This window comes from Drosophila gunungcola (assembly GCF_025200985.1).
Source record: "Drosophila gunungcola strain Sukarami chromosome 2L unlocalized genomic scaffold, Dgunungcola_SK_2 000008F, whole genome shotgun sequence".
NCBI lineage: Eukaryota > Metazoa > Arthropoda > Insecta > Diptera > Drosophilidae > Drosophila > Drosophila gunungcola.
The window spans coordinates 2,837,900-2,856,545 of NW_026453163.1; the positions used below are offsets into that span (position 1 = coordinate 2,837,900).

At 37.7% G+C, this 18,646-nt stretch overlaps 4 protein-coding genes across 4 annotated transcripts; 2 read left to right on the forward strand and 2 right to left on the reverse strand.

The window, feature by feature from the left end:
- The first annotated feature begins 1,588 nt into the window (after window positions 1-1,588).
- On the forward strand, window positions 1,589-13,158 carry LOC128253301 (menin). The gene is given in 8 exon segments (XM_052981598.1): window positions 1,589-2,500; window positions 2,571-2,636; window positions 2,696-2,796; window positions 3,488-3,804; window positions 4,478-4,543; window positions 4,546-4,932; window positions 6,649-7,454; window positions 10,562-13,158. Coding segments are annotated over 5 exon segments (2,274 nt in total). The 5' UTR covers window positions 1,589-2,500; window positions 2,571-2,636; window positions 2,696-2,796; window positions 3,488-3,530; the 3' UTR covers window positions 11,303-13,158.
- LOC128253305 (uncharacterized) lies at window positions 7,475-10,509 on the reverse strand. Its single transcript, XM_052981609.1, has 2 exons — window positions 9,846-10,509; window positions 7,475-9,780 (listed from the first exon to the last, which is right to left on the reverse strand). Exon 2 carries the CDS (start codon window positions 9,682-9,684, stop codon window positions 7,708-7,710), a length of 1,977 nt encoding a protein of 658 aa, XP_052837569.1. The 5' UTR covers window positions 9,685-9,780; window positions 9,846-10,509; the 3' UTR covers window positions 7,475-7,707.
- A 1,062-nt stretch (window positions 13,159-14,220) lies between the features above and the next one.
- LOC128253318 (probable 26S proteasome complex subunit sem1) lies at window positions 14,221-14,718 on the forward strand. The gene is made up of 2 exons (XM_052981623.1): window positions 14,221-14,452; window positions 14,503-14,718. Exons 1-2 carry the CDS (start codon window positions 14,341-14,343, stop codon window positions 14,628-14,630), a joined length of 240 nt encoding a protein of 79 aa, XP_052837583.1. The 5' UTR covers window positions 14,221-14,340; the 3' UTR covers window positions 14,631-14,718.
- LOC128253308 (tropomyosin) lies at window positions 14,679-16,314 on the reverse strand. The gene is made up of 3 exons (XM_052981613.1): window positions 15,917-16,314; window positions 15,281-15,674; window positions 14,679-15,222 (listed from the first exon to the last, which is right to left on the reverse strand). Exons 1-3 carry the CDS (start codon window positions 16,215-16,217, stop codon window positions 14,709-14,711), a joined length of 1,209 nt encoding a protein of 402 aa, XP_052837573.1. The 5' UTR covers window positions 16,218-16,314; the 3' UTR covers window positions 14,679-14,708.
- Window positions 16,315-18,646: the final 2,332 nt, after the last annotated feature.

An 18,646-nucleotide genomic window follows, 5' to 3' on the forward strand; every position in this document is an offset into this window, starting at 1 on the left:
GTTGCTTGCGCTGCTTCTACAGCTTTCAGCTTTTGTCCATCACGCACATTTCTGTTAATTTGTTTTGAGTCGAATCTCTTTTCTTTCGGTTCATTTTAAAAAGACAATTCGACGCGGACCCAAGTGACATTTCCTATGATAATTGGATTAAAATTCAGTGAGAAGGAAATGCAAACGTTTGTACATATGTATGCATATGCTTATTTATAACAAATGTCATAGGTGCTACCATTTATATTTATACTTACATACATACATTCATATCCATTTCTCTGATGATCCATCTTAAAAACAGTTATTCAAATTGGTGTTGAATTTATGTAACTATTACATATCATTAAAGTTCATCAAGTCACGACGTTTCATCAACAAATGTGTCGCTCATTGTGCATTTGTTATTATACCCTTGCAGAGGGTATTATAATTTCAGTCATAAGTTTGCAACGCAGTGAAGGAGACATTTCCAACCCTATAAAGTATATATATTCTTGATCAGCATGACTAGAAGGGTCGATCTAGCCATGTCCTTCTGTCCGTCCGTTTCTACGCAAGCTAGTCTCTCAGTTTTAAGGCTATCTGCATGAAACTTTCCCAAAAGTTGTCTTTCTATTGCAGGTAGTATATAAGTCGGATCGGGTGACTATCGCTTATAGCTGCCATAGAAACAATCGGAAAAAAATGTTTAATTTTTTGCTGTTTTTTAATTTTTTTTGACGTTTGGTAATTAAATATTAAATATTTCAGACTTGCGGTTTAAATTTCATTAAAATCGGACGACTATAACATAAAGCTCCCATGAAAACAATAAAAATATTAAAAACAAAGCTTTAAAAAAATTTAATTTTTTTTTTTATTATTCTATTTTTATTTATTCCATTTAAATGTTTTTAAGAATATTTAAATTTTAATATAGCTTTAAGGGTATATTGCCTCCTTTCTTGTTGTTGTTGTTTTTGGTCGTTAGGGGTGATAGTTGCCCACGATGGTATATCGATATGCCAAAGATATCTATCTAGACTGATGCACTTTGACGCAATTTTTTCCCATCTCTATCTGCCTATACGAAACTTATGTTAAAATACTGCGTCTAGCCACAGACGCACTGAAGCAATCCAAGTGTAACTAGACCCTTAAACTGTGCCGTACCGTTCAAACGGACTTCTGACTAATTTAATAATACCGTCTGAAAGGGTTTAGAAACAAACGCCTTAAAGGGAAATTAATTTTATTGCTTCATATGAAGACGTATCATTTACAAATTATAGCACGAAATCAGGCCATGAACGTAAACCACACTTTTAAAATAAGTCACAAATTGTATCAAAAGTAAATGTTGTGTCTAATTTTATGAATCTGGGTGTCCAACTACATCGTAAAACGGTCATTGGTTGCTGATCTGGTTAAATTTCAGCCAGGTAGCTTTTGTAGTAGTTTGAGGAATACCCTAAATGATTTAAAAATGCCGGCCTGTGTTTGCTAGCTAGTGATGCGACTAGTCTAAAAACGTTATTACTCGGAGTTGAATATCATTAAAATACCGCAAAAGTACCAAGGTACTAATACATGGAAGCGCTTTGCAACACTATTCCCGTATGGACACGTGCAGGTTATGCAACACTGGCGCAGAGAGGTAAACACAACAACGCAATATTTCGTCGGAATTTCACCTGGTTCTTGTTGTTACCAGTCCTGCCGCGCAATAAGCCTATCCCATTGGTGCCAAAATAGGCGCAGATAATGCCCAAGTCAAAATAAAATCGAGTGCGATGCGATAATCCGGGAATTCGGGCGGCAAACGGGAACTGCGTGTCAAGTGGAAAATATGTAAATCGGAGGGTGGCGGGTCGACAAAAAAAAAAACAAAAACACGAAACCGAAAAGCAGCAACAACAAAAGTGAGTGAAAGAAAGGTGCGAGAAATTCACCTGCCCCCGTGAGCCGATTAATTGATGACGTGGACGTGGACGAAGGACGCAGGGCCCACAGGATATATACATATTTTTGCAGTGCACATGCATGTTGCACACACGCATGTACTCACATCTATTCAGAAAACCAGTTGTTATTGTTGTTGCTGCAAATGAGAAGTGCAAGTGAAGCAGCAACAGAAATCCTGCTCTTAAAAGTACAAAGCGAAGAAAAGGAGAAAATATATAAGCGGAAAAAGGGCCAAGAAGGTGCGACAACGACAAAAAGTTGTTTGTCAACTTGTTGCCAATGTTGCAGCCACAAACTGGCTGGCTGTACAAACAGCAGCAGCAGCAGCAACAAAAACCCTGCATTCTGCATCGGGCAAAACCAGGCGAAAGTCCCAGGCCATCAGCAGGATAATAAGGAGCTTAAAAACGGAGCAGGTGGAAAAAGGCCCAAACTTGCCATTTGGATGAGCTTGTCAGCGCTAACGTTTTGTGGCCGTTTTCAAATATTGGTTCTTATTTCTGTCAAAGCTCAACAATTGCGGCCTAGAAACAGTTGGAAAATAAATGAATCTATTTGGTAAGTATCACATTCTTTTCATTGTTCTTCATATGTAATTAAACATGTTCCGTTGTTCTCATGTGAAGAAAAAGGGTATATAGGACATAAGGGGTCACGAACGGACCCTAGATTTCTCGCGCATTCTGTAAAAAACTTGGGTATGTATCAAGTATTTCGCAACTAAGGGGACCTAAACTAATATTTAATATGTTTAAAGACTTATTAGAACTGGCAGAACATCATAAAACACGTCGCGGGATTATAACTAATCGTTAAAAGCACTTTATCCATTAAAAAGAACGAGGCAACTAGTTTTGGGTAAGAATTTTTGCACTGGCCAAATACATATGACAATCATATTATAAGGAAGTTTCCACGGATTATAAGTTGAGTTATCAACTTGCTAAGTTGATATCAACTTGCACATTTCACTAAAGTTAAATTTTTCCAAAAGGTTTCGAATTTAGCCGTACATTTTTGGTCTTTGAATTATTGGAAGGAAGCGTTTTTAAAAAACTAAAATATTTTATTAAATTACTATATTTAGATTTGTTTCATTTGTGTTTTAAAACTAAGAAGCTATGTTGTTTTTACGCTGCATTTTCAATCCTTCCTCTGAAATTTATTTTACATATATTTTTCCGATTGTTTTTATTGGCGCTATGTGACAATGTGTATATATACTTTCTGAAATTATGAATTACTTAAAATTTAAGAGACTATAAAACGGAAAACCAAAATTTTAATGAGAGTTTGTAAACATGTATCTCCACAAACACAATACCACAAATAAAAATGTTTTAAAAAGTGTTTGTGCTTAATCCGTGAAACCCACGTGACCTCCGATAAAAAATACATTTTACACGTTCAACTAAAATTGTAACATAACATGTTGATCAAGATTATTGAACAAGCTCCTTTAAATTAGCTTTTAGTGAGGGTGTTATTTGGTAAAATAATTTTTAAAGTTTCTAACAAATTGTTTTATATTATTCTCTATGATTTTTAGTATTGCATTTCGAGGTCTTTAGGTCCTGCACGTTATTGCAACCATGTCCACGATTACTAGAAGCGCCAGTGCTAGTCCCATGGCGCTCAATGGCGTTATCGATGCCAGCCTGTTCCCTCTGAAGTCCACGGCCGATGTGGTAAATCTGTTTCGTCGCGCCCTAACCTCTGGAATCGAGCCCGACCTCACCCTGCTCTCTATTGTGGTTGGCTACATCGAGCTGTCTTTGACGACTGGAGAGGCTGCTGCGCAGGCCGCTCAAGCAGCCGCTGCCGCTGCCGCTGCCGCAGCAGGGGACATCAGTCAAGCGGCGACAGGTGTGTATTTGCCCGTTGCCTTTTACCGCTCGCGTTCACCGTTAACCATTTAACCAAACGGAAACCAGTTAAAACGGAAGCGATTGCATACAAATTGGAATCGTTTCTGGGCCCTGTTTGGGTTAATGGCACACATTTTACAGCACGTTTAAATTCCTAATTGCTTCACTTCGCTGCAGAGGAAATTGTAAATAACAAGAAAGGAAGCAAACTTCAGCAAGCCGAAGTTTATAATATACAAAAAAAAAAAATACCTAACAACATATCATAAATGTGTATATAATAGCGAATCTGAATATTTATAGGAACATTTTATAAACTACGTCAATTAAGAGAGATAAATGCATTATTTTACGATTTCAAAAGTGATTTTAAAATCTTTGTCATCTTGAAAATGAATTATCGCCAATATCTTATTAAATATACAAATAATTTTAATTTAAGGTGCTTATTTATTTTAGTCAAAAATAAATTTAAATGATTTATATAAATTTGATCGTCAAAAGATCAGATTTTTTAATTTCATAACTTAAATTTCCTTACTTTTTTAATATCGAATTTTTGTGTATCGCAAAAATAACATTAAAATAACTTATTTTGAAATTTTGTTTGTGCTTAAAATTACATAATTTTATTTAAATTTTATGAACTTTTTATCCTTTACCTTATGCAGGCGGAACCGACGTCATAATGGGCGTCCCCTTTCCGGTAGTGACTCATGAGCTGATCGCTGGGCTGTACAAAAGTTCCAGACGATCCTGTCGGTGGTGGAGAAGCCAAAGCCCCACCGCCAGGCCACCCGCGAGGTGATCAAGAAAGTATCTGACGTGATCTGGAACTCGCTAATCCGCAGCAGCTACAAGGATCGGGCACATCTGCAGAACCTCTACAGCTATCTGTTCGGAAACAAATTGGACTGTTTCGGCGTAGCCCTAGCAGTGGTTGCGGGTTGCCAGTTGCTCGGCTACAAAGACGTAAGATTGGCCATCTCAGAAGATCATGCCTGGGTGGTATTTGGCCAGAAGCGGGTGGAGACCATCGAGGTGACATGGCACGGCAAGGGCAGCGAGGATAAGCGGGGGCAGGACATTCGCCCGGGAATTGAGTCCGGATCGTGGCTATATTTAGGTAAGCTTAAACTAATGACATAAAACATGGCCTTTTTTAATAATTAAACACTAATGACCAATTACAATTAAAGTGCACGGTAGGAGATTAGAAATTTTTAGGCTATTTAAATTTTTAAACTAATTTATTTAATTAATTTTAAGGAACTAGATAAATTTATAACAATTAATACCTTTAAACACGAAAAAATAGAGTTTTTATTCAAAATATTCGTGGCAATTTAAGCATTATTCAGCAAATTGGACCATTTTTTTTGTTTAGATGTCCAAAATTTTGATAGCTTTGGCCAATTCAAAGATGCATTTTCTTATAAGATAGAATCTTATGCTGGAAGCATTAGTTTCTTAAAATTATTTTTTCGATTTTTCTTTATTAAATAGTCGTCCGATCCGATATAATCTAATACTGCCATACCCGATTTATTACTAGACAGTATGTCCGTCGACCACCATACACGGAGTACCTTCTAAATCATTCGGTCAAGACAGTAATGAACGGTTGCCTTAAAATTTTGGTGTGGGTCTGTTTATCTAAAGCCCGATCCACTTTATTGATTGGATTACAATTTTTAAGTTGACATATTGGCTAACGTTATGATGCCATATGCCACTAAGAATATGCCCCTACAATGGACATGCCATTTGAATAACGATCCAAAACCAAAACCACCAGCAAATCAAATAAGAATATACGTAATCATATGGCCATATCTAAATCCGATTGAAAACTTGTGGGGGGACATGAAACTCTATGTCTCAAAGCAATCCCCGTTTTCTAAGACAATGCTTTGGGACGTTGTTCAAGAGGAATGGGCGCAGGTTCCCATTAAACGTTGCCAGAACTTCGTCGACACAATGCGACGTAGGTGCGAGACAGTAATACCCAACTAAGGATACACAACAAAGTATTCGGCAATTAACAAATATATTATTTAGTTTTAGTTAGTTTTTAGAACCGTTGTTGGACTTATGTGTTTTTTTTCCCATTAAGGGGTTATGACACTACATTGTTTGCCTCATTCATTGCTCAATTATTTTTTTAGCTATACGATTTTACGTAAGTGCGAGCAAGACAAACGTATGACGATTCCAATGAGCAATGAATGAAGAAAATTGACAGAACCCGATACCCTTAGTAAAATACTAGACGGAAATGGGTAATAAAAATAACATTCGATTGCAAAATTGTATTTAGAAAGTACAATTTTGCTCATTCATTGGAGTTGACGACAAAACGGAATAAGAAAGCGAGGCTTAAATGTATATTTGTTACCATTTAAAGGTAACAACTGAAAACATTTAAACGTTAAAATTAGCGGGATAAACACAATAACGTTAAAAAGGCAGTGTGACCGTGAACTTATTACCAAAAATATCTCTCTGAGCTTCAATGAATCCGTCAATGAATGAGGCGAACAATGTAGTGTCATACCCGAATAAACACTGCTATTTCACTGAACTTCATGATGAGTCGTTATTTTGTTATTCATACGGGAAATATACTGAAAAAACAAAATAAAAACGGTTCTTAAGTTATTTGAAATTAAGTTCACTAATCGTGAACCAGCACTTGTGTGAAAGTTTCATTCAGTTAGATGAGATTGCAAGGGTATAATAGCAAGGGTTTTATAAATAATAAGAGGTCTGCAGGATATGTAATTCCTTTAGATTCATTTCACTGATAGCGTTTTTACCACTATACTTTCTCTTTATAAAGGTGGCCTGGCGGTGATTTGCGAGCGTGGTATGGAAGTGGCGGCCATCTGTGCGGCTCTTAACATCTCGTTGACCTCGAACAGCGACTGCGTGGAGGTGGCCGAGCTCCAGCAACAACTGCTGTGGTTGCTGTATGACTTGGGACACCTGAAGCGCTATCCGATGGCTCTGGGTACTCTTGGTGAGCTGGAAGAGATCCATCGAACGCATTCGAGCATCAGTTGCGAGCAGCTTTACCGCGAAGCCATAGAGTCGGCGAGGACTCACTACCGGAACCATCACGTGTACCCGTATACCTACCAGGGGAACTACTACAACCGATTGCTTAAGTACAGGGACGCTTTTGCCGCATGGGCAAATGCGGCGGATGTGATCCGTTTGTACACGTACCAGTGCCGGGATGACGAGGAGATCTACAAAGAGCTTCTGGACATTGCGAACGAGCTGATACCCTATGTGATGAAAACCGAGAGTTCGGGCCACTCGGCGAGAAGTATTCTTCGAGACTCCGAGGTCTTCGCAAATCTACTGCGCTTCTACGACGGCATCTGCCAATGGGAGGAGGACAGCTTAACGCCCATCCTGCATATTGGTTGGGCCAAACCGCTGGTGAATAATATCACCAAGTTTGACTATGACATACGATCCCAGGTGGTCATTAAATTGCCAGAGGATCTGGAGGCGGAACAAGCAAAGGCGGAGCAGGCCCGCGGTGAACAGGAAGCTAGGGAAGCTAAGGACTCTAAGGAAGCTACGGGATCTGAGGCTTTGGAGGGAAATAACAATACGCTGCTGAAAAAGGAAGAGGTAAGAAAACGCAGAAAACAATTTTATTGGAAAGTATAAACTCTTCTTACTTAAATTTTTAATGAAGGCAGAAATATTAATTTAATTTGGTAAGTGGTAACAGAAATTTGGAGCAACTGCTTTGTTTTACACAGTTTGTTGTTTATAAACATCCTTCTTGAAGTCCAAGTTTAAGGAACTTTAAAGCAACTATAAAATAATTCAGAAAGATTAACTTTTCTATTCAAAAACAATTAAATGGTTTCATTGCTTCTTATTCAATATCAATATTGCAACCATGTGACTTTACCATCTTAGGAATCCGAGTTGGACTTTTTATGTTTACAATTTTTTTATTGCATGAATCCCTTTCCTCGGAACATCGTCTATCCTGGTGACCTGCGGGTATGTCCGTCCAATCCCTAATATGGCAGCAATGCATGCCGACCGGAGATCTAGAGCGCGTGTTATGTTGTTCATCTTCGACCAATGAGTCCAATGCATGTTTGGTATACCTCTTCGAATGACAATTGAGTATTGTCGGATCGTTGCTCGAACGGTTCATATGATTGCGGCTTGGATCATCGTTGAAAGAGTCTACAGACTTTTTGGATACAAATTCGATGCACGTCTTGGTTTCTTTGCTATGACGTGAAGGCATTAAATGACAATATACCTTATCGTTTGGCATCGTTTGGTGTTTTATAAAACTTCCTTCCTTGATTAGCTGAACCTTGAAATGGGATGCTGCATCATGGTTAGTTTCCCCTTTTTCATGGGGTCTACGTGGAGGTACTGCCGCCACTTGGGGATCAATAAAAAGAATGTTTTTCATATTCTTTACAGCACACGTCGGATTGTTACTGTATTTGATAAATACGTGTTCCATATTATTCCACTTTTCGGTGAGCTCTCTTATCTTTGTGTCCAAACGACGTATCTTGCATTTTAAATCGTTGATAATAAGAACCTTGGTCTGATGATCACTTATGTAGTGATCGCACTTGTTGCTCAGAGACCTAAAATTTGTGGGATCTCGACCATTCTTAAGACTCTTCGGGTTGTTTGAAAATTCTATTGTGAAAGCCTTTTCCTCAGAATGGTATGATTCTTTGAAATCCCGTCTTCTATGAGGTCTTCTCAGAGGTACTGCCGCCATTTGGGGATCCAAGAAGAGGATGTTCTTTATTTTCTGAACAGCACACGTCGGATTGTCACCGTATTTGATTAACACTTGTTCCATATTCTTAAACTTTTCAGTGAGCTCTTTTATCGTTGTGGCCAAGCTACGTATCTTGCATTTTAAATCATTGATAATAAGAACCTTGGTCTGAAGATCAATTATGTACTGATTGCACTTGTTGCTCAGAGCTTTCAAAGACTTAAAACCTGTGGAATCTCGACCATTCTTAAGACTCCTCGGGTTGTTTGACATCTCGATTGTGAAAAATGCCCGTGTCAAAACCTTTTCATCAGAACTGAGTTTGTCCAAAAGCTTGTTTTGCCGAAAAGATTGCTGACCTCCCAAATTCAGTTCATCTTCGCTTTCCGATGGTAGGGGCACGTACTTGCTCTCTGGGTGAAATTCCAAAAAAATTGCGCTTTTCTTTGGGGGCGGCTTGGACTTCTGCTTTATAATTTGCTTGTCCGGCAAAGTCTTTGTGAAATTGATACGATCATAGCTTATACTACCCAAGCAACTTCTTCTTTCGTACTTGTTCGGGTCTTTAATATAATTAAAGATCATCGACTGACACTTTTGCATGGCATTGGCATGGCTTGTCATACCAACGAACTTGGGACCTCTGCTGAGGCCGATGGACGAGTTTTTCCTAACTTTTTTTGCATCGTATTCGCGCCCATTATCGTTGGTTTGAAAGAATTTGTACATCCAGTTGCAAAGGTCATAGTGACTGTGCCCCAAAATTAATTCTTCCACCGGAAGATACCGCGTTACTTTTAGTTTTTCAAAGCAGTTTAGCAACAGCCGAAAATTTAATTTAAAGTCGACTTTGCTGTGCGTATAAAACTTGACTTTTTCGATAAGAATTGACTTTGGAAAGAGCCTATGCATGACCTGGCAGTATACTGCCCCTGTTTTTAGGTCGTCCATGCTCAGCAATTCGCAATCTAGTGTTTTATTAAAGAACACGAGCAGGTTTCTTATGGAGATCATCTCACTTTTCTGTACAAACACATCATGCACAATTTGGGTCGGTTTGGTTTTGGTTATCCTTGCCAAATGTGTCATAGTTAGGAGGTTCAAGGTTTAAGCCCGTTGTTATAGTTGAAATTGGTGGTAAAAAGTCAGGCACACAGGCGCTACGACAACCTGACAATTAAGTTCCTAAATTTCATGTAAAAAAGGAAGAACTTATATTAACTAAATAAACGTTTTTCAAGAATTCTTACCTTTTGTTTTCAATGCTACAAAATGTAAAAATGTGAATGTAGTTTATATTGAAATGTATTTTAGATAACTTATATTGACAGAAGATAGATTGGTCACAACATACCATGATAGTCCAGTATAAAATTGTTTTAAAATTTGAATACCACTTGGATCAATAACAAACAAGAAGAAACACTATCGTCGAGTTCCCCGAGTATTGGAAACCCGTTACTTAGCTAACAAACTTCAAACTAAATATTCCCCAACAAAAAAAGATACCGGTCTAGGTGCCGCCTTCTGTCGAATTGCATTGCCAAAACTGAACTCAAACTTCTTTCTCTAAATCAGCGATCACCACGGCACTATCTAATGAGCATAGGATAATCTTTTGAATGCAAAGCAGCGGCCGAGCAGCGGCAGAGTGGCGGCAGAGAGCTTTATAACTAAATAACTTCTAATAGCTTTAAAATAGCTTTAAAAGTTTCCAAGATTTCAAGCTCATACGGACAGACAGACATGCGGCCTCCGTCGTCTCGGCTATTGATCCTGATCAAGAATACATATATTCTATAGGTCGAAAACGCTTTCTTTTCCCTGTTATATTCTTTTCAACGAATACAATATACCTACTCTTTTATTCTATGAGTAACGCGTTTAAGAAGCAACTACCACATTTGTTCACTAAAATATCCTTTTAAACTACTATAAATTAATAAATGAATTTTTCATTTACCAGAAATCAAAAAACTCGGAGCTACCAACAACTTTGGCCGACTTAACTGCAGCGTGCGGCGAGAAGATTCTGAATCCAGACTTCCTGCTCCAGGGCGGAGGTCAACCCTTTGCCGATCAGAAGCAACAACCTTCTGTCGGGGAATCCGATGTCCCAGAGCTCAGTAATAACAACAATAATACCAACAGCAGTAACAACAACCATAGTTCCGATAAAAAGGAGGCTCCAGTTAGCACAACAAGAGCAAGCAATGGCAGTGTAACCTTAGTCCAGTTGCCTGTTTCTAGCGAGGCCAGTAACACTGGCCAAGCACAATCCATTCATCAACCACTTACCCAACTGGGGAAACCACAGCACAAAGAAGCTAAAAATGAGGATGCAAGTGACGATTATGACCCCTTCGAGATAATGCTTAAAAGGCCAGTAATCACTTTGTACAGCCAGAAGATGAAGGGTCTGAAGGATCTTTTGCTGGCCGAAAAGCTCAACACTCATGCGATTTCTCTTCAAGTCACCGCCCAGTCGGTGGCCTCCCGAAAAGTTCGAGGGGTGGAAAAGCAATCGGCCACAATTTCAGCCACCATAACAGCAATTTCGTCGAGTTCTGGGGACGGGGCTCATAGTGGAGTCACTGGTGGAGGTGGCAGTGGCTCTGGAGGTAGTGGAGGAGCATCCATGGCATTATCGTCGCCAGGAGGAGATTCGATTGCCGCCTCACGTCCAAAGAGAACTCGTCGCGAGTAATTCTCGTTGTTGTGTAATACGTATTGAAACATTTTTATTAGTCATGTGTGCAAATTGAGGTGGCTCAATTTTTTTTTGGGAACAGTTATAGAACCGGATGTAGTTTGTTGGCAGCTTTGTTTGACAAGCGTGTTCTTAGGCACATTAAAGCTTAAACATTTTTTAGGAATACCACCATTTTAAAAGCTGAAAACGAAAAGTACTACATGGTTAAGGTCTATGTACCCATGAACGAAATTTCGTAAACTATAAAATACTTTTCGGCAGTTTTCCGCCAAAAAAACTTCGAGCCACCCCAGTATCCGTGCATATAAATATATATATGCTATCATATTTTTGATGTTCGATGTGTATTTATGTAGTTCGTAAGCGCGAGACGAAACAAAAATGTAAGCCGTTAGAGAACGCCTAGCGTTTTAAAAGTAAATATAAACAGTGAAACACACACAGACATGTCCCAACAACGCTAAGCTATGCTAAGTATTTATAACATATTTTTAGCTGTTATACTTTTTCTCAATGTATTTATTGTTAGAACTATGTATTTCCCCTCCAGCATGTTTGAATTTTTTTTTTAAATTATTGTTTAAGCGTAACTTATTTGGTGCTCTTTTTTAAAATCGAAAGCAGAAAATCGGTTCTATATTTAATTTCAATCACTTTTATATATAAACCTTAAACGTGACTGAAATCAAAAATGGTAACACAACTGCTTATGTACTTGTATTTACTTTAAAGCATTTTATTGAGGCTAAGCTGTTTGATTTTATTCTATTTAAACATATATCCTGAACTATTTTGTAAGTCAATAATTTGTTACGAACTGTTGACTTAAAGCAACCAAACAGTTGGCAAACCCGAATAGAAAACAAAAGAATACATATTTAACACTTCCTCTATATGTGATACAACACTTTTTCTAGAAAAGCTTTCGTTTTATCTTATAAAACTAAATAGAATTAACCACTCTCCACACAATCTAAACGAACACTACTCAAATGGGCTGGCAGCAGCAGGACGTGCTCTTGTTTAGGGATAGTCCAGTCCAGTAAGCACCCCGAACTCACGAATGTCCTTACAACTTGTCACTCCATTTAGCTACAGCAATTATGGACAAAATCGGAGCTTGTAACAAATTGTTAAATGATGATAATAATTGCATTGAATTTAATTTGATCTGTGCGTAGAGCATCTGTGATGAATAATAACGTTAGAAGAGAGAGAGGAGAAGAAGAATGGAGAGCCCGAGACAGCACACAAAACTGATCAACAATATTACTAATCAAATGTATGGTGTTTTATTCCTCATATATAACATTCGCAGACTAAAAGCAAACAAATGAAATCAAAACAAACTATTTAATTATGTAGATTTGCAGTCCGCAACAACTAAATGTTAAATGTTGAACTACAGTTATATTTAAATGTAAACTAGATACTGAGACTAACAAAACAACAAAAGGAGTATATATTTTGGCATACCAAATTTTTAACATTAAGTGAACGAATGTGAGAATTCGAATTGCGAAATATTTTTTTTATTTTCACTACACTTCGGACAGCACGAAATCCAACCCAAGAAATAGAGATACACTGAAAGTTCGCTATCGCAATAAATCAAAACACAGCAACTCAGCAACAGAAACAATATGCAAACCTATAAGAATATAATATATATATTTATTAATGTTAAAGTAACGTACATTTTTGCTCTATTTGTTTAAAATAGCCAACCAGCAGCAACAGTTAAATTAAATGTAGCTTAAAATCCAAATGCTCAATAATCCTTTTAGCTTGAAAGTCAAATAGCCAACAGTGAAAATGTTATACAAATCATTAAATGCATAAAAAACCAACTATTTTTATTGCTACTATGGACCTGAAAAATGTAATAGCAAAGCCACTAATCATCAAAGCCATTTTCAAAATGTGTACTGATTAATAAATGCACTACAACAAGGTTAAAGTACTGTTTAACTTTTAAACATTTACAAAGTAGATCATTGCTTTCAAAAATTATTAAGTTGAACAAAATTAATTTGAATATTTGCTTTGCTAATTAATTTTTTTCCGGTTCACAGAAGGCTTGAAATTGCGTGTTTATGAGGTGTGGGAAGTTTAAACTAAAATGTGGTACCTCTTTAACTTAAAACAAAAATATGTGGCACTTTTTACTTACCTTGGTATTGACTTTTATTTACAGTGGATAAAAAAAGTTTACGAACATTTTATATGGAATTTCAGTGCAAAGTGTACTTAGGGGGCTATACCACTGTAACCCACGAAAAAATATGATATTTTAATTTTTTTCTTTTAAAGAAAGTACCTCGTAGAATGTTTTAAAATTGTTTGCAAATAATAAGGTATGTTTTCAACATTAATTAATGTTTTTTTGCCGTGGCTCCAGAAAAAATAAAAATGTTGACAGGATTCCTGTCGAATGAGTGGCTGAAATCGATAAATTTAAAAATATAATGAAAGCTAAATATATTTCCCCTACAACGACCTACGATCTTTAAAACATATTAAATATTTACAAATTGGCATCGGTTTGAAAAAAGTAATTGTTTGGGGTGAAAAAATGATTTGTTAAATGGTCAATTTTCAACCAGTCCAAAAGTTTGTATAACATTGTAGGTACAATGTATTTGAAACTTGTAGCAGTTTTTTAAAATGTATTTTTAAGATAAACGCGGTTAAAGTTTCAGGTGCAGCGGTGTATGCCTGCGAGCGGTCGCTCTTTAGAAAGCTGACATACAACAACTATTTTAAAGACTACCTTGCCGCTTTCTCAGGATATATTTAAAATTGTAAACTATCGATTAGGCAAAAAAAATTAATTTAAAGTTACTTCGATATCCCCTTGCACTATCCACTTTTATATTGTCTATCGATATATCGATACATATTAGCGATTCTATCGCGAGTGGTTGGTCCAGCTCTATGAAAAGTGACTAGGCATCATTTTGGCAACAAAAAGGAAAAAGCGTCAAAAATATTATTCAAACGCCATTTAATTAATAAAAAAAAACAACAAAATGTCGGCACCTGATAAAGAAAAGGAGAAAGAGAAGGAGGAGACCAACAACAAGGGCGAGGATTTGGGTCTGCTGGAGGAGGACGATGAGTTCGAGGAGTTTCCCGCCGAAGGTAGGGTATATTCACCGTCAAACCGAGTCTTTCTAATGGATTTAACGTAGATTTCCGCGTCGGCGACGATGAAGAGGAGCTAAATGTGTGGGAAGACAACTGGGACGACGACAATGTGGAGGACGACTTCAGCCAGCAGTTGAAGGCTCATCTGGAGAGCAAGAAGATGGAGACGTAAACCGGCGGCCCCCTTGTTCAATCCTAACCATAAAAACGAGCTGAGCTGTTTTGCAGTTTATAGAATAAAATCAGTATATTAAGTGGAACCGAACTGCCAAATTTCGCCGAGGGCCTCGCGGAGCCGCTCACTCAAAATGCCCTGCAGCTGATGCTGGCCCAAATTCCGCTGGTTCAGCTCTTGCAGGACGGTGCCCAGATCCTCGATGCGATTCTTGCGCTCCTCCAGTTCGTCCTGCAGCATTTCAATTTGCTTTTGTAGCTTCTGACCCTCAGCATCGTGCTTATGCTTTCGAGCGTCGTACTGCTGGTCGCAAGAGGAGAGTTCTTGCTTCTTGACCTCCGAATCCAGGCCACGCATTTGGTAATTGGCCTCCAAGGCGGACACCTGCTTCTCCACTGTCTCTAGCTTCTTGGAGCTCTCCGTATAGTCCTCAACTTTGATGGTAGTAAGTACGGCGGTGGCCTTCTCCAGAGCAGTGACTACCTCCTGGCTGGCTTCTATCACCTGGCGATGATCGTTGGTCACCTGCTTCTTGCCTGCCAGCTCGGCCTTGCAGCTCTCGACGTGCGAGCAGGCGCTCTTGATTTTGCTACGATGAATGAAAATAATGAGCAAAGGGAACTCCAGGCTTCCCCGGCACCACTCACTTTGTCAGTTCCATCACTTGACCGTCCTCCACGACCAGCTGTTCCCAGTGACCGATGCGCTTGTCCAGCTCCATCTGTTGCTGCTCGAGGAGTTCCAGAGCATTGCTCTGCTCGCTGAACGATTTCCTCAAGTGGTGAAGTTTTGCCTGACTATCCTTCAGGTCTTTCTGGAGCTGGTCGATGGCCACCTCGCAATCCCGCGTATCGTTTTCCACACTGTCCGCCTTCTGCCTGCGCTGCTCCAGCTGCTGGCTCTTGGCCTTGATCTCGGCTGTCAGCGAGTCCTTTAGCTTGATGGACTCCTCCACAGGTCCCAGCACGTTCTTCTTGAACACTTTGTAGTAGGCTAAGTAATTGAACAGATAGCTCAGAGTGGAGAGTGTCTTTTTGACAGCTGTCAAGCGCAGAGAAATGACAATCTATTATTAAGGATTGATCTTCAGATTGAGGTAAAAAATAGAGAATTATTAGGGAAAAGTAATGATCAGATTAGATAACTAGTCTACACATTAGATATTTGTTAATTTAGTATCAAGACATTAAAGTGATTCTTAGATTTTCATAGGTATTTTCCATATCAAAAGAAATAAAGTCGGTTTTATCCGATATAGCGATTTTAAAACACACTAAGATCACCTGGTTTCATTATGTCCACATAGGTGTAGGTCTTGTTGGGAAAGCTGATCTGTATGATGCGCTCCACTTGGCGGCAGAGCCGGATGAGGAAGACACGACCCTCCCGCGATGCGAAGGCGGTTTCGCAGCCAGTCTTATAAGGCGGATCCAGGCGGAACCCAAAACACCTCAGATAGTGGACCATGATCTTGGTGACAGTGCCCTCAGTGGGATTGGCCATATCGCCCAGCGAAATGTTGAGATCGGGCATCAGGCAGTTGCCCTGGCCCATTACCTTCTCTATTTCGGCCGAAAACGCCATTTCTAAACGTTTTTCTTTTTTAAAGTAGCGATTTTAAATAAAAGTGCGCTTGGTGTGGCCAAACTGGGCTACTTGTAAATTGCCAAGCAATAAAGGTATTCCCATATAAAGAGCGAGAGGGAAATAGACGGCGTACAGTATTCGTCAGTGCCTTTTCTCTCCCCGGTACAAAGATCGACGAACAAAATACCAGAAAATTGCATGGCGTTGCCAGATTTCTTTGGGTGACCGTACGCCAGGTCCCGGCGACCAGAATACAAAATTTAATCTTTTGAAGTTGAATTTGGCAGAGCATAGATTTGTCGGATCAGAAAAATCGACAATAATGAAAAAACGTTGGTTATAAAATATTCCCGATTTATTTTGATGCCACTTGTTGAACTCGACCCACAATACAGTTGAAAACATTTATAAAGATTGTAATTCATGATTTACATTGTTTAATATTATATATACACTGACAGTATTGATAAAATATAGTTGTAATCTGGCGGGCTAAAATTGAATTATCTTCCGTTTGTCTAAACGCCCGGATGACTGACAGTGAGACCGTAGCACAGTTCCGATGAATTCCCAAAACTTCGGTCACACTAGAATGAATAAACTTTTTACGCTGACAAAACTGCTCGTCGATCTGAGTATTAGGCTTATTCATTGGCGGATTTATTTAAGCTCCGAGAAAGAGACAACTATATGAAGATTGCTCGAGATTTTTTTGGTAAACGTCAAATTCAAACTTTGTTGTATAAATATGTTTGTCGTGTTTATTTCAGCGTTTAAGGGCTTGCAGTTTTTTTTATACCCTTGCAGAGGGTATTATAATTTCGGTCAGAAGTTTGCAACGCAGTGAAGGAGACGTTTCCGACCCTATAAAGTATATATATTCTTGATCAGCATCACTAGTAGAGTCGATCTAGCCATGTCCGTCTGTCCGTCCGTCTGTCCGTCTGTCCGTCCGTTTATATGCAAACTAGTCTCTCAGTTTTAAAGCTATCTGCATGAAACTTTCCCAAAAGTTGTCTTTCTATTGCAGGTAGTATATAAGTCGAAAACGAGCCGGATCGGACGACTATAGCATATAGCTCCCATAGGAACAATCGGAAAAATAAATGAAAAAAAATTATAACTTTGCTGTTTTTTAATTTTTTGTTAAGTTTTTCGACATATAGTAATGGTAAAATATTTCCGATTTACGGTTTAAATTTCATCAAAATCGGACGACTATAGCATATAGCTCCCATAGGAACAATCGGAAAAATAAATGAAAAAAAATTATAACTTTGCTGTTTTTTTAATTTTTTGTTTAGTTCTTCGAGATACAGTAATGGTTTAATATTTCAGAATTACGGTTTTAATTTCATCAAAATCGGACGACTATAGCATATAGCTCCCATAGGAACAATCGGAAAAATAAATGAAAAAAAATTATAACTTTTCTGTTTTTTAATTTTTTGTTTAGTTCTTCCACATATAGCAATGTTTAATTATTTCAGAATTATGGTATAAATTTTATCAAAATCGGACGTCTATAGCATATAGCTCCCATAGAAATAATAAAAATATATAAAATAACTATCTAATAATTGAGCTGCAAATCATCATAGTTTCAATGTTTTTTTTAGCACATACTCAAGTAAATCATAATTTAAATGTTTTCAAAAGTATTTAATTAATGCAATAGCTGCAAGGGTATATGAACTTCGGCTTGCCGAAGTTTGCTTTCCTTCTTGTTTAATTTTTTGTTTAGTTCTTCGACATATAGCAATGTTTAATTATTTCAGAATTATGGTATAAATTTTATCAAAATCGGACGTCTATAGCATATAGCTCCCATAGAAATAATAAAAATATATAAAATAACTATCTAATAATTGAGCTGCAAATCATCATAGTTTCAATGTTTTTTTTTTAGCACATACTCAAGTAAATCATAATTTAAATGTTTTCAAAAGTATTTAATTAATGCAATAGCTGCAAGGGTAGATGAACTTCGGCTTGCCGAAGTTTGCTTTCCTTCTTGTTTTTCCTTAAAATGCTTTAAAATATTTCTAATACGTTATAAAATTTTTAGGCTTCAAACTCAGCAAAGTTAAGATTTGTAGTATGCTTTTGAAACTGATTTGAGTTTGCATCAAGAAGTTAACCTTTTTTTATCTCCGGGAATTATTACTTGCATTACGGAGTTTTTACTTCTTACGAACAATTTATATTTTTTACAAGTGAAAATTTGAAAATAATGCTATGGCAAGGCGTACAAATAATATCTAAATTTTTTTTTCTTAGTTCTCAACCCTGTTTTTGTTTAAGAAATTTGAAAAACTCGATTTTTTTGGCATATTTTGAATGTTTAGACTTTTTTTATTTAGTTAAATATTTCAGATATCATATAGCTGCAATAGGAAAAATCAAATAATTAAGCTGCAAATCAT